At 47.4% G+C, this 16,517-nt stretch overlaps 1 protein-coding gene across 2 annotated transcripts in view; it reads right to left on the reverse strand.

Annotated features, from left to right (window-relative positions):
* The window catches only part of LOC126354819 (integrin alpha-PS2-like), a 721,457-nt gene that overhangs the window by 459,261 nt on the left and 245,679 nt on the right, over positions 1-16,517 (reverse strand). For both annotated transcript variants that reach the window (XM_050004760.1, XM_050004759.1), the window contains exon 2: positions 4,558-4,685. In XM_050004760.1, coding sequence (XP_049860717.1) covers positions 4,558-4,685 — 128 coding nt within the window. The remainder of the gene's footprint in view (positions 1-4,557; positions 4,686-16,517) is intronic.

Raw genomic sequence — 16,517 nt, forward strand, 5'->3', positions numbered from 1 at the left:
TTCCGGTTAACCATTCAGCCATTAATGAACATTTACTAATCCAATTTTTCTTGTAAATTTTCGATATGTGCACCTTTACTTACATGGCATACATCCAACCTAAAGTGAAATTCTTATCATACTTTGATCAACAAGTCCGGAGTAAAGAAAGAAATAGCATCTTCAGTTCTGTGTCTTGACTCTGGCAAATCATTAGGTAGTGGTGGGACGTAGACACGATATTTTATGAAGCCTCAAAGGAAGCGTCCAGGCCAGCGGAAAAGAGCTCTGTCCCATTGACCATTACGACCAATCCAACGGTCATCGACTTCGACGTTCAACCAGTCACGTACAAAGAGATGCCAATGGTGACAGGCTCCATCTTTCTGCGAAATAAAGTTTTCAGGTTCACCTTCTAATTGAAAAAGAGTCATTCTTGAAACATATTCAAATAAACCTTCAGCGAAAAAAAAAAAGTGGTCTGCACACTTGGCATCGGGAAATAGCGTAAAAAATTGTTTAATTATTGGGAATCTCTTTGATATCGTACAGGTTGATGAGTATGTTCTGAACCCCAGATACGAACATTATACATTGAACACCATTCCATCGGCAACACTTCAATTGCAAATTTATAGCATACATCATAGTCATCTGACTCGAAGGCAACTGTAAGTAATATGGACGCATGTGTAAACCTTACATGCAGTCGTCTTTGGCAATTGTAGTTCAAGACTTTCATTGGGTGCAGACTTCTTAAGAATTCAAGGTAGTGCTGTGACAAGGTCAACTTCCTCTTCAGACACTTTTGTTTGGTCGTTTCGTACTTCGCCCCCCCCCCCCCACTCCCCCACCCCCCCACCCCCCACCCCTCACCCCCTCGCCCGACACACGATCATTTCGAATTGACAGATGACATTGGCAGATGACTTTATCAAGACAAGCTTTCAAGGAAACGTACGATGAACTGAAATTAAAGATTCACTCTTAGCGAATAATAGCTGACAAAGAGCTTAACTCTCAGAAGTCATCATTTTGTGTATGTGGCATATGTGGAGCTGCAAAGCAGGTAACCAACAAAACAGTATTCACACGTTTACTTATCTGTAATTGTATGAGTAACTCTTTGTGACTTTCAACCAAACTATACAGTGCTTAGAGCTGATATTGTCAAAATGGATAAATGGGACATTCATTTAATGACCCTGTAGATAAAGGTTTCAAGTAATGTCCATTGTTCCGGAACACACATTTTCAATAAATAGGTAGTAATCACAAAACGTTTAAAGGGTAATATAGTTCAGTTTAAGATAAGCTTAAAAATCATTTGTGCCATCTCCTTTTACTCCACCGATGTAAAACTGACTGACGTACTACTGGAATACAATCTGACTTCTGCACATCTATAGCTCAATAATGCGGTAATTGTAAATAACTAAGATAAACTAACTTTCTATTTGATGACATGCTGCGACAGTAAACTAAGAGCTGTCTTAGGCTCCTCAGAGCATTGTACATTTTCATGGTTTTTTGAAACCGGATTATGTTTCAGATGGTATCACTCACTCCACAGCCATTAGCTTCATTTCTCTTAGGATCTGTGGTAGCGATACTAGCACCTCTTATGTATTTTTTTTAATGCTGTAGACTGCCTGTCGCAATCACAGCTTTCAGAAACATATTTTTCTTCTGCGTGTTCTAGATCTCAGAAATATCACGAAGTTGTTTATGTACCCAGCAACCGACCACTGAAGGTATCACAGTCTTTGATGAAGGGATATCTGAAATGAAACACTTTGTCGAGCAGCAGCGCTAGCCAATAGACAGCGAGCGAACAGCGTGTTTCGCTGGGAACTGGTCTTTTAAATTGTACAAAGCGAGTCTTGTCCGTTCTTGTCTGACTTTCCTATAGGAATGCTTTAGTTGGAGTGGCGCTGTCATGATAGAGTAATGTACTGATTCGAATTAAAGTCACTTTCTGTTGATCATTCTTACATTTCGTGTTACAGATGTTTTTCGAGATTCTGCCCCGCTTCACGTAGCTTCGCGTAACAGAACTTGCAGTATTTCTTTGTCTGTCACGTGCATTCGCCTATGTACAAACTTGACGTTCGTGGTTCGGTGAGGTGGTCAGTTTTTGAGGCGTGGTGCATCAACGGGTTTTCATTAATTCATCTAAATCTTGGGACCGCTGAAATCATCGGAACTTCCTCTAATAAGATGTTTTCAACCACTATAGACCTATATCTCTAACGTCGATCTGTTGTAGAATTTTGGAACACGTATAATTACTTTTCTGGAGACTAGAAATCTACTCTGTAGAAATCAGCATGGGTTTCGGAAAAGACGGTCGTGTAAACCCAGCTCGCGCTATTCGTCCAGATACTCAGAGGGCCATAGACACGGGTTCCCAGGTAGAGGCCGTGTTTCTTGACTTCCGCAAGGCGTTCGATACAGTTCCCCACAGTCGTTTAATTAACAAAGTAAGAGCATATGGACTATCAGACCTATTATGTGATTGGATTGAAGAGTTCCTAGATAACACAACGCAGCATGTCATTCTCAATGGAGAGACGTCTTCCGAAGTAAGAATGATTTCAGGTGTGCCGCAGGAGAGTGTCGTAGGACCATTGCCATTCACAATTTACATAAATGACCTTGTGGATAACATCGGAAGTTCACTGAGGCTTTTTGCGGATGATGCTGTGGTATATCGAGAGGTTGTAACAATGGAAAATTGTACTGAAATGCAGGAGGTTCTGCAGCGAATTGACGCATGGTGCAGGGAATGGCAATTCAATCTCAATGTAGACAAGTGTAATGTGCTGCGAACACATAGAAAGATAGATCCCTTACCGTTTAGCTACAAAATAGCAGGTCAGCAACTGGAAGCAGTTAATTCCATAAATGATCTGGGAGAACGCATTAGGAGTGATTTAAAATGGAATGATCATATAAAGTTGATCCGTGGTAAAGCAGATGCCAGACTGAGGTTCATTGGAAGAATCCTAATTAAATGCAATCCGGAAACAAAGGAAGTAGGTTACAGTACGCTTCTTCGCCCACTGCTTGTATACTGCTCAGAAGTGTGGGATCCGTACCAGATAGGGTTGATAGAAGAGATAGAGAATATCCAACGGAGAGCAGCGCGCTTCGTTACAGTATCATTCAGTAATCGCGATTCCGTTACGGAGTTGATAGATAAACTCCAGTGGACGACTCTGCAGGAGAGACGCTCAGTAGCTCGGTACGGGCTTTTGTTGAAGTTTCGAGAACATACCTTCACCGAAGAGTTAAGCAGTATATTGCTCCCTCCTACGTATATCACGCGAAGAGACCATGAGGATAAAATCAGAGAGATTAGAGCCCACACAGACGCATACCGACAATCCTTCTTCCCACGAACAATACGAGACTGGAATAGAAGGGAAAACCGATAGAAGTACTCTAGGTACCCTCCGCCACACACCTTCAGGTGGCTTGCGGAGTATGGATGTAGATGTAGATGTAATTTCTAACGCATATTGAATTCTTGTTCTTAAATTCTTTCTTTTTGTTTTGATGCATTACAATGTATGTTCGAAGCACAACCGATTTCGCGGTTTATTGTAGCCATAGTTGTTCTTTAGATGAAATATTAATCACTTGAATCGAAATTTATGCGGTTTATTCATAATCCAGTGTCACTGTTTACTGAATCTTTTATTTTCACGATAGTGTGTGTACTTAGTAACCTTCATCGAGTTACCACATGTAACATGACAGACTTTCTGCCTTCTGCAGGGACTCATATCTTCGTGAACCACTGCTACAGTCAGTAGACACGTATCCTAAAACTGCAGTCAGCTGTACCCTTCGGCCATTTCTTTCCATGCTTTTTAGGCTAGAAGATAAGTGAACATCTGGAGATGGAGAGAAAACGCGTGGTACATCACTTTTAGTACGATGTGACTGCTACGTGTCTTTGGACTTCAGATTTATTAACTGAAAAGATTACATTAATATGTCGAGCCATGTATGCTCACTGCACCTCACATGCCACCAAATTTGCTTACTTACACATTAATGGTACCAGATTATGAACTTATTACAAATTAGTATTCAAATGTTCATTTATGCCAGCTATTATTTCGTTACGCACAGTAACTGGTACTTATCCTTCGTAACGTTCTACTCCTTGTAAAATTGTAGTCAGATAATGTTATAATATAGTTTCTTTGGTCTCAACTTTATCATTTTTCAAGGTATGTTTCAGGATACAGATTGACATGTATTTCAAATTTTTATAAAAAACGTAGGTAACTTACAGTATGTGATATGCGTTCTTGTTTTATGGCATGTTCTATATCCTTGAGGTTCTCATCATTGTGGATCTGCGGAAAAAGGTACATCTAATCTGATCTTTTAGTCTTTATCCTTCAGCATCCAATCTGCGGTGCAATGACGATTCTGTGGACGGTCTGATACCAGACTCCACGCCCAGAATAATTTGTACCGTTAGGTGGCGATCACGAACAGGGATGCTGGTCGATACAGGCAGACGCGAAGTAGAGGGGCTGGTAGGTGAAGAGTACGTACCGTGCCTGTCGAAGGGCAGTGGCTGGCAGTAGCCGTCGGAGCGAACGTCGCAGCGGAAGACGGCGCCTCCCTCCGTCACACCGAGCTGGAACTGCGACGTGTCCGCCTTGGGTGCGCCGACCAACACCCTGCAACAAGGCGGGACACAAGCTACAGTGTGCTGCACGCTGCGAGATGCTGCTGACAATTCTGCACATGTACAGGGTGTGTCGTAATTAAAAGCCAAAACCGACACGGCTGAAACGATAGGCTAATAGAAGCAAAAACGTTCCAGTATATTTCCAAGAGGTGAAATGTCACTCCGGCCGTGGTGGCCGAGGGGCTCTAGGCGCTACAGTCCTCGGGCATGGATGTGTGTGGTGTCCTTAGGTTAGTTAGGTTTAAGTAGTTCTAAGTTCTAGGGGACTGATGACCTCTGATGTTAAGTCCCATAGTGCTCAGAGCCATTTGAGGTCACACAGCTCGTACGTTTTTGAAAGAACGTCATACTACCGCGCCCAGACACTGATAAAATTCTTTAACAACTCAACATATTCTTAAAGGCAATTACAGCATCATATTGAGTGAATATAAAAAAATCACATCAGATAATAAAACCACGAATCTGTCACTGTTCGCACATCGTAATATAAATTACATGCAAACTGTGCTCGAGTGTGTACTGAGCTTCATTTAAAACTATTAGCCTTAATTTTAATTGTAAGTGTGAACGTATGGTTTTTATTTATTTATTTATTTTTTGTCATCGGCATTCTGATTGGTTTGATGCAGCCCGCCACGAATTCCTCTCCTGTGCCAACCTATTTATCTGGCAGTAGCACTTGAAATCTGCGTCCTCAATTATTTGCTGAATGTATTCCAATCTCTATATTCCCGTATGTTTATTTTCCCCTCTACAGCTCCCTCTAGTACCAATTGCATAATTAGAACTAAAAAAATAAGTTCACTACTGTCAACATTAATCATGTATACACATCCTGCAAACCCAGTCGTTTCACATCATTTCCAGTGATCTACGGTACATGTAACCAACCAACTAATTACAAAAAAAAATAAATAATAATGGTCAAATGGCTCTGACCACTATGGGACTTAACAGCTGTGGTCATCAGTCCCCTAGAACTTAGAACTACTTAAACCTAACTAACCTAAGGACATCACACACACCATGCCCGAGACAGGATTCGCCTGCGACCGTAGCAGTAGCGCGGTTCCGAACTGAGCGCCTAGATCCGTTCGGCCACCACGGCCGGGAACTAATTACAACACCCCTTCCTTGATGTCTTCTATAGATAGGGTCAAAACGTTGGATTTCTCCAAGAAATTAATTTGGTCACGGCTTAATAGCGTGGAATATTTTAATAAGTGTGAGGCCATGGCATACACTGTTGGCGTAGGAAAGGCACACAGGCGCGGCCAGAGCTGATATGTTATAAGCAGACGTTTCATCGTTCCGGTAGAGGACGTCGGCTTGTTTTGTTGATCACGGCAGCTGCCCGGACCCTCAGAACAAGTGGTGCCGCTGAGAGGCCGTGTGGAGCCTAGGCTAGGCTCCCGAGAGGCGAGGAGCGGGTTATCTGGGCGGCCGGGCCGCGCTAATGGACACTGCCGGCGACGTGGCGCGATAGCCGCAGCTCCTACGGCCAGATAGAGACCCCACCCGCTGCCGGCTTCCTGCTCCCTGCCCTCGCCACTGACAGCTGCTGGAGAGCCACCAGGGGGACGACCGCCGCTCCTGTGCCGTGTTATTACACGCCAGCACCATCGCGCTCATACTTCGCCTTGGCCACCGTCCAATATCGTCTCCGAATCGGAGGTCCCCGAGGCTTGCAAGCGCAGAGCAGCGTTGTAGAGTGCGCACGGCATAACGTGGCCGGTAGATGTGCGGTCGGCAGAGCACGCGTGCGTTAGGGGTTGCGGACAGTCCGTGAGCGCGCTGTAAGGCAAATGGCGAGCTTTGGAGGGGACGCACCGTTCTAAATTGAGGCATAGGCTCATACTTTTCGTAAATGTTAAGCAGAGCGTCTCCACACCCAAACTTGGACAGTGATCATTCGAAAACATCTATCACCTCTGCTTTGGTTAGTGTCTGAAAATGCAACAGAACTAGCAATTTATTTTCGCCTGACTTGTAAATTTTAGAGAAGAGTCATGAGTGGCGAATTTTGAGTAAATCCTACATTCTCTTATTGCCGTGTTAAAATTTGCTTCTTTTGCCAAAACACAGCTGAGTTTGTACAATGAGATCTCACTTACATGTTGTGAAGACCCAATTGCGTGAGAATTCTGAAACAGTGGTTTATTAAGTGTATTAACTTTGACATACCTTCCATTGCCGGTGGTGAAGCTTTGGCAATGCCAGCCACTCGTGCTGGCGAAACGTCAGTAAAATCATCAGACGAACGTCGGCCGAAGAACCCGAGGCAGATGCAAATAGGCAGTTTGTCAACAACTGGCCACGAAAGCCAGAACAATTTTGTATTAAATTTATTTTATTTAATCGCATAGCTAAGGACCCCCGTCGGGCAGACCGTTCGCCGGGTGCCGGTCTTTCAATCTGACGCCACTTCGGTGACCCTCAGTCGATGAGGATTATAGGATGATGATGACAGCACAACGCCCAGTACCTGGGCGGAGAAAATTCCCCGACCCAGCCGGTAATCGAACCCGGGCGCAGAGGATTAGCAATACGTCCCGCTGACCATTCAGCTACCGGGTGCGGACAGTGTATTAAGTGAAGAACTCAGAACAAGTAAGGTCAACAACTTATGAAAAAGCACATCCTCGGTACAAAAAATAAGTGTAGTGTCTTCACTTATGGCCGGCCGGTGTGACCGAGCGGTTCTAGGCGCTACAGTCTGGAACCGCGCGACTGCTACGGTCGCAGGTTCGAATCCTGCCTCGGGCATGGATGGTGTGGGATCCTTAGGTTAGTCAGGTTTAAGTAGTTCTAAGTCCCATAGCGCTCAGAGCCATTCTTCACTTCTGTTGTTCGAAAACACACAGCATTTCTTGTTTCACCACCTATTAATGGGCCTTCATATCCTTTCATCAAAAAAATCTGTAGTTAGTGGAATAACGTGGTTGATCATGAAGTTTCGCATAATAACAATATTGCTAAATACTCTCCTCTTTGTGTGCAGTCATTCACCAAAATCTCGTTTCGATCTCTCAAACCCTTTCCGAGGTATGAGGAACGTTGTGGATATTTCATTCTGGCTTTATCATATGCGCCCGCAGCCGCAAATCAATGTGCTAGGTAAGATCAATTTTCTCGAGATTGATGACAAAGTCTGAAGAAAAATTCCATGTGTTAGCTAAATTTCATACCAGAAACATATTATGCAACATACCAAATGCAAAGTCATACCAACCCCTATTTCTCATTGCAGCGTCTTACTTAAATGCAAATATTCTTACTTAATGCAAATATCATGACCGTTAACAAAATGATGAGCACGGGAATGTAATGTTCACGTATAAAGGTAAAGGTCACGCAAAAGTGATTTTTTTTTTTTTTTTTACGTTACAATTTCCGAGTAATCATTCTGCTTTGGTTAGTGTCTGAAAGTGCAACAAAACTAGCAATTTATATTCGCCTGACTTGTAAATTTCCGCCGGCCGGAGTGGCCGAGCTATTCTAGGCGCTTCAGTCTAGAACCACGCGACCGCTACGGTCGCAGGTTCGAATCCTGTCTCGGGCATGGATGTGTGTGATGTCCTTAGGTTAGTTAGGTTTAAGTAGTTCTAAGTTCTAGGGGACTGATGACCTCAGATGTTAAGTCCCATAGTGCTCAGAGCCATTTTTTGTAAATTTCAGAGCCGCGCGGGATTAGCCGAGCGGTTTAGGCGCTGCAGTATGTACGGCTGGTCCCGGCGGAGGTTCGAATCCTCCCTCAGGCATGGATGTGTGTGTTTGTCATTAGGATAATTTAGGTTAAGTAGTGTGTAAGCTTAGGGACTCCATGACCTTAGCAGTTAAGTCCCATAATATTTCACACACACATGTAAATTTCAGAGAAGCGTCATGAGTGCCGAATTTTGAGTAAATCCTAAATTTCTCTTGTTTCCGTGTTAAAATTTGCTTCTTTTCCCAAAACACAGCTGAGTTTATACAATGAGATCTCACCAACATGTTATACAGACTCAATTTTGCACAGTGCTGTTCATTGAAGCAAGACTGTACGTTTTCTGCGATTTGAATCGAGCTAGCTAGGTGATCTTGCTCTTTAACGATGCATACTCTAACATTTCTCAGATCAGCCTCAATAATTAAACACGGTTGCAGCAGCGAAACTGGATACCAACTTAAGAGCAAGTCAGTAAGTCACTTTGTGCAGGAGACTAGTACGAAAATCGCCTCTATCCTCTCACCAAGAAAACGCATCAGCTTACTAAGTAAACACGTAATTTTTATAAATAACTATTTCCATGAAAATATTCTTTACCATGGCCTGTCATTGCTAGTTACTACAAATGTTGTTATGATTTCTTCAAAAACGTTCAAATGTGTGTGAAATCTTATGGGACTTAACTGCTAAGGTCATCAGTCTCTAAGCTTACACACTATTTAACCTAAATTATCCTAAGGACAAAGACACACAGCCATGCCCGAGTGAGGACTCGAACCTCCACCGGGATCAGCCGCACAGTTTATGAATGCAGCGCTTAGACCGCTCGGCTAATCCAGCGCGGGCGGAGAGTCTGATGGTCAGAAAGTTTACGCCACCACCTTTTCTCGCTTAGCAGCCACGTACTCTTCCTCCACCATCAGGAATCGAACAGGCCACCTCTGAGTCATGCACCATCGCACAGGTCGGTGTTTGTGACCTCAAATACGGAGGCTGGTTCGAAAACCACTTGAAGGGTGGTTCCAGCAACAGACCAGCAGGACATCCCACTGAGGTACTGCCAGTTACAGACCCGCGTCGATCGGTTCCCGTTATGGTAGACAGCAATGGTCAAAAGACTAGACATAAGGTCGATACACGATCAGTGAGCGAGGAGAATTAAGTTGACACGCAGGTGACGATCAGCAGGCACGGTGGGTGGCGACCGAGCCCTCACCCCTTCCTAAGTATAGCGGCGCCGCTGCAAGACTATGAATAGAATAGGAGTGCGGCCGAGACGCCCGTTCTGGGCCGCGTTTACCCGCGTCTGCCTCTCCGTAGAGAGGCAACCCGCCGATTCCCTTATCACGCGCATCAAATCCATCACTTTCTCCTCCCATCAACAGACCATCGACGAAGAGTTCATTGGTGACGATTAATGTGATCATGAGTAGCGCACATCCCATCATAAAGGAAACTACACTACTGGCCATTAAAATTTGCTACACCACGAAGATGACGTGCTACAGACGCGAAATTTAACCGACAGGAAGAAAATGCAGTGATATGCAAATGATTAGCTTTTCAGAGCATTCACACAAGGTTGGCACCGGTGGCGACACCTACAACGTGCTGACATGAGAAAGTTTCCACCCGATTTCTCATTGATGAACTGTGGTATAGGATGTGCTACTCTGAAATGAAGAGGTTAGCACAGTGTACAGTTGTATAGTTACTTATCTGTGAAAATATTACACTACCTAAGTCTCTAATGTGGTGTAACTTGATTAGTGCTGCCATAGCCTATGATCGCCACATTTCGTCGCACTGTCCTAGAGGATACGTTTGTCGTACGTCCCACATTGATTTTTGCGGTTATTTCACACAGTGTTGCTTGTCTCTTAGCGCTCACAACTACAAGCTAACGCCACACCTCTCAGTCGTCAAGTGAAAGCCGTTGGCCAATTATCCGTGGGGAGAGGTAATGCCTGAAATTTGATATTCTCGGCACACTCTTGATACTGTGGATCACGGAATATTGAATTCCCCAACGATTTCTGAAGCTGAATGTCTCATATATGTCTAGCTCCAACTCCCATTCCGCGTTCATAGTCTGTTAATTCCCGTCGTGCGACCATAATCACGTCGTAAACCATTTCACATGACTCACCTGAGTACAAATGATGGCCTCTTTTGCTTCAGCCTGACAGAGACAGATTGGTCTCTGTTGTTCGGTGGAGTCTAAGCTGGTTGGCTATTCCTCCAAGCTGGCGGTGTGTGTCGGTTGTCCTTTCGTTGTGTTTATGTCCTTTCAGTCTGCTGGGACGGCGTTCCTGGCGTGCTTGCAACTTATTGGTCGCGAAGCAGGTGTGGCCATCTGGTGGCGTTGAGACGCTGCACACGGTGGCCTAGGGCTCGGAGGAGCGGATTTGTTGACTGCATGGTCTTCTCGTAGAAGAGTCGTGCAGCCTGGCGAAACCTCTCTCTAACAGTTGGAATGTTCGAGACTCGGTGAAGGTCGTCCGACAGGAAGTCCCGAGGGAGGTGCAACGCCAGCCGTAGGATCCGGTTTTGGAGTCGTTGTAGTCTTCCGACATGGCTCGCTGCGGCGTTGCCCCAAACCACAGCGGCGTAGTCGATGAGTGGACGGATTAGAGTCAGATACATCGCAACACCCAGGTCAGGTGGGAGTGCAGTTGATGGATTGAGGAAGGGGTAGAGCTGTGTCATTCTACCCCTGACCTTTCTGACTATATCATCGATGTGTTGTCTCCAAGTGAGCCCTCTATCCAGCGCTACACCCAGGTACTTTGCTGTAGTGCCCCAAGGTACGGCGGTTCCCCTAATGGTGATCTGCGGTAGAGCAGCTGGAATATGTTTCTTCGTGATGAGGAGGGCTTGCGTCTTAGCCCCATTGAAGCTGAGGCGCCACCTCCTGGCCCACTGACTAAGTGTGTCAGCTGCTGCTTGCATGCGTCGTTGGAGTAGAGCTGCATTCATGCTCCTTGCGTACATCGCTGTATCATCTGCGTAGAGGGCAAGATGGACCCTGTCCATCCGCGGCATGTCTGCAGTATACAGGATGTAGAGTATGGGGCCGAGGACGGAGCCTTGGGGAACTCCAGCCCTGACCAGACGGCGCGTCGACAAGTCCTCCGTGCGGACATGGAAGCTTCTGTTGGCGAGGTAAGATTGTAGGAGGCGGACATGCGGCAGGGGCACACCGAGGTCCAGAAGATTGAAAAGGAGCCCCTCATGCCATACAGAATCGAACGCCCGTGAGACATCCAGGAAGATGGCCCCGAAAAACTCCCGTCGTTCGATGGCATCAAGGGCCTCTTCGACTAGTCGAAGCAGTTGGTGCGTTGTTGCATGACCAGGGCGAAAACCACATTGTTCGTCCGGCAGTAGACGTTCTTCCTGAATGTGACGTAGTAAGCGTCTGAGATAAAGTCTTTCAAAGACCTTGCTGACCGCTGGTAGTAAGCTGATAGGCCTGTAGCTACTTGGTAAACGAGGGTCCTTCCCAGGCTTCTGGATGGGCACTACCTCCGCATGTTTCCATGCTTGAGGATAGTGTCCAGTGCGGAGAATGTTGTTGAAAAGTCGAGCCAGGTGTTCTATGGCTGCTGGTGGCATCTGTCGCAGCATTTCATTTGTGAGCTGGTCAGGGCCTCCCGCCTTGCGCTTGTTGAGTCGCCGAAGTTCTACGGAGACTTCATCAGCATCCACCTCTTCGATGTGATCGTCGCCCACAGGTGCATTGAGGAATACCGGAAGACGTTGTGTAACCAGTCGAATGTGATCCGGATCCATGGGGTCCATGATGGGCTGGAAATTTCGTTCAAAAACATCAGCGATGGCGTTGGCTTTGTCCGCTGGGCTGCTGGCGATGTTTTGACCGACTTGTAGCGGCGGTATCCTCTGTCGTCGGCGGAGGAAGAACTGCGTGGCTTTCCAAGCAGTACCATCATCAACCCGAAGAGTGGCCAGGCGGTTGGACCATTCCTGATGGCGGTGATTTGCAACGGCAACCTTTATCTCTCTCCTCATCCGGTTTAGTGCCCTCTTCGTTGCTGCGTTTCGTGTCAGCTGCCATTCACGGAATAGGCGATTTTTGGCGGTTATCGCCTCCATTAGATGTGGTGGCAGTTGCCGTGATCGGTCAGGTGGTTCAGATCGCGGCCGCGGTGTGGCCCGGTGCACCGCCTGTATAGCACAGTCTTGAAGGAATCGGGCATAGCCATCAACTCCAACCTCAGCAGCATCTGGTGCATCTCGGAGGCCCTCAGCGATCAGCTCCTGGTATCGGATCCAGTTGGTGTTCCTGGTCTGGATTCCTCTCCGCGACACTGGCTGAGCATCGACATCGATGTCAAAGATAACTGGAACATGGTCCGAGGATAAGGCGTTGCGAGTGCTGGCAGATATAACATAGGGCACCCCCTTGGCCACCGCAATGTCAAGCACGTCTGGAAGTCCACCATTGTTAGGAAAGTGGGTGGGATCATGAGGTCCGAGGATGATGGCGTTCCACCGCTGTGCGACTCGGAGAAGTTTTCGTCCGTGGATGTTGGTAAGACGAGAATGCCATTCAGTATGTTTTGCATTAAAATCACCGCCGGCAAAGACCTTTCCAGGTAATGTCAGCAGCGCTTCAACGTCCTGTTGGAGTAACTGCCTGCCAGGTGGACGGTAGACAGCCACAAACGTGATGCGCCCATGTGAGGTGTCAACAGCTACAGCAGTTGCCTCCATCGCTTGTAGTGGCGGAAGCTGAATCTGATGGTGCGCCAGTGAAGTCCGGACGTAGACCGCAGTACCACCGCCATGAGTTGGTCTGTCAGTCCGATAGCACACGTAGTTCGCTGCTCGGACGTGAACTCCAGGCTTGAGAAAAGTCTCCGAGACGAGGCAAATGTCAACGGCTTCATCTCGCAGCATCTGACGAAATTCGCCATCTTGGGTGCGGATGCCCTGGGCATTCCACACGCATACAGTGACTCCTCGTTGGCTAAGGGCCATGCTGGGTCTTCAGTGGTCCGGTGGTGATTGCCTGAACGGCTGCACTAACAGCGGCGATGAGTTGCCGCGGGATATCCCTGAGAAGCTCCCGAAGTTCTTGCAGGAGGAGCTTCATTTGTTCCATGCTGGAATCGGCCGCCTGGGAGGGTGCAGATGCAGCGTGTGGGTGTTGAGCTGGGGTTTCCACGACGACAGCCTGGCGTCCCTGTTGGGAGCGGTCGTGTTGTCCCTGGTCTTCACTCTGTTGCTGATCAGGACGCAGTGCTGGTGGTCACGCTGTGCCTTGTGGACGGCGGGCCTTCTTGTTGTCTGCAGCTGTTGCAACAGTGGCTGGCGCCGTCGCAGGTACGGGGGCCTGCGGAGAGGAGCCAGGGGAAACAGCAGCAGGAAAACTGACTCCAGGTCTGACTGGTGCAGGCCGCTTTATTGAGCCAGGGCGCTGGCCACGGCTCCGTGCCGCAGCCCGTTGGAAGCTGGAACAGCCGCGGTAAGAGGCAACATGTTCTCCCCCACATCCAGCGCATTTGGGCGGTCCATCTGTCCGCTGCCGTGTGCAGTCACGACTAGCGTGCTCCCCTGCACACTTAACACAGCGTGGGGGTAGCGTGCAGAACCGTGCTACATGCCCAACCATTTGGCAGTTGTAGCACTGAGGTTCTCCCCTGTTTTTCTGTAGTGACTGGTGTCGCCGCTATCTTCGCGACCTGCCACAGCCCACGGTTGTGTGGGATATCACAAGTGACCACTAGGACCAGCGGCGTCTCCTTTCTGGTTCGGCGAGACGGTAGGCGGGTTATCGACCTGAGTCCAAATCCATAGCCCATATCCTCCAGTTGCTGCCGGATGTGATCCAGGCTGTAGTTTCGAGGGAGCCCTCGAAAGACGATCTTTAGCGTCTTGTCCGTTGCCAACGGATAAATGTAGAACGGCTTTTCCTGTTCTCCGAACGCAGCCGTAACCTTTCTGTAGTCATCAGCTGTTTTCAGTGTGACCTTGTACAGGTTGGTGCCAGCAGGCTTGATGACAACGTTGTCTTGGCCAACAAGACGAAGCATCATCCTGTAGAGGCCGTCGTAGTCTTCAGTATGTTGGACCACAATAGGCGGCGGCCTTGGTTCACTCTTCTGAGTAGGTAACTCCACACCCTCAGCGAGCTCATCATAACTGTTTGTCGTCGGAACCGGCGGTGCAGATGACAGTTGAGCCTTCCTGGCCGGCCGTTTGACGAGTTGAAAACTTTCCTCATCGACGACGACATCCGCCGGTTTTGCCTTCTTTCCCTTAAGAGGGGCTCGAGTAGTTCCTGTGGAGGTGGTCGCCCTTCTTTTCGTCGTCCTGGTGGAGGTGGACGCTTCATGTCGTGTCGCCGTCTCGTCGTCTGATTCGGGCAGCGGTACTTGCAGTGCAGCCGACTCGAAATCCATAGTCGTGTCCGATGACGATGCCTGGGTCGTCTTAGGTGGGGGGCCGGATGGGGCCGCCGGCAAAGCAAGCTCTGCCGGACGGCGATCCGCCACACCCTTCGCTGTACGGACATCCTCTCGCTCCGACATCTCAGCGCAGACTGTAAAATGATGGCCTCGCCAATGTACTGTCCTGTTATACCTTGTATACGCGATACTACCGCCATCTGTATTTGTGGATATCGCTATCCCACGACTTGTCACCTCGCTGTATAGTTCCTGAATCGCACCTAAAAATTTCCTCCTCTTAGAGACAGTCTTGAGTTTTTCTTGTTGAAAAGCACTCTATCGTTTATTGGGGTAACTAATATGCAGCGCACAGCAACACAGAGGGCGACTGAGTTCCGCTATTCCACCAGCGAGGGCGCTGCCGGCGGGCAGTGTGGTTCATCTATCAAGTTTTCAACGCAGCCGCAGAATAGTTAGAGTTCGCTACAACGGAGGGCGTTTCGCCAGTCTGCCACGGCTCACCTGAAGATCACTAGCAGGTGCCCAGTTGAAATATCGTGCGAAGTATTGAACGACGACCGGCTGCAAGCCCGAAATTTGTTTGAACATGCAGCGCACCTGTTTAGCAGAGCTCAGTAGTTCGTCCCAGGGCTAGCAAGTACTAAAGGACGCCTAGCATTGCCACCAGCGGCAGTAAACTTTTTGTCTCTAACAAATTAACAAAATTTATTCCCTATGACGTAATCTATCACTCCTATCTGTTTGATGCAAAGAGTTGGAAACACCCTGTATATGAACTATCACCGTTCCATTTAGTCGATAGCTGCTGAAGATGTGGCATCCTCGTCTTTTGGTTAGCGTTTTTCACTGTTGATCATAAGAGAGAGGCAATAGAAAAATAGACAACCTAGACTTATAAACACTGTAATTTAACTCTCTCATGCTCACTGTTAAAATTACTAAAAAAATACGAATATCTATTTGGAGCCCTCTATACAGTTACTCATGTTTCATTTTCCACAAACAGGGAACAAACCTCAATTGTTTTGTGGCTTGACCATGGCCTACAAAAGCAAACACCGGCAGTGAAAGCCTTCACTCTATTTCTAAATAATATACATTCAAAAGGCTTTGTCGGGAAAGCCGACAGCAAAATCTACTGCTAAGCCTGATTGCTGAGGTCTTGGTTCTTCAGCCGAGCAATTGCGGCCAAAAAGTTCGCAGAAAAGCAACTCCTTTTAGAAGCGTTAAGTCAGCTGCGAAACGAAATTGCACACACAACTGACGTTGCTGCAACTGGAACAAATATGCTGCGCATATCGGACGGACTCATTTATCAGGTCACTTCTTTCATCGAAGACCAAGGCCAGCTTTTATTCCAAGAAAACGTTAGCTGTCTCGAGTGTGTGTGTTCGGCCTCTTTCATCCTTTCTATTGACCCGATACCACTTCGTTGCCATCAACCAGACCAAGTACTTCAGATTAACTCGCCTTTTCTCATACGTCAGAGACACTGGCTCATCTGTGAGCCAGAACGCACAGTGTAGGTACGTTCGTGCCCTGACATCGGTACTCCTGACCGTGTAGAAGAGGGCGGCTCCCTCCGCAGGGCTAGGTCGGCTAAATATCTGTACGGGAGCTGATGAACAACCGCACTTACAAACAAACAGAAGAGGGACGAGACCAAACACAG

This window comes from Schistocerca gregaria, chromosome 3 (assembly GCF_023897955.1).
Source record: "Schistocerca gregaria isolate iqSchGreg1 chromosome 3, iqSchGreg1.2, whole genome shotgun sequence".
NCBI classification, from domain to species: domain Eukaryota; kingdom Metazoa; phylum Arthropoda; class Insecta; order Orthoptera; family Acrididae; genus Schistocerca; species Schistocerca gregaria.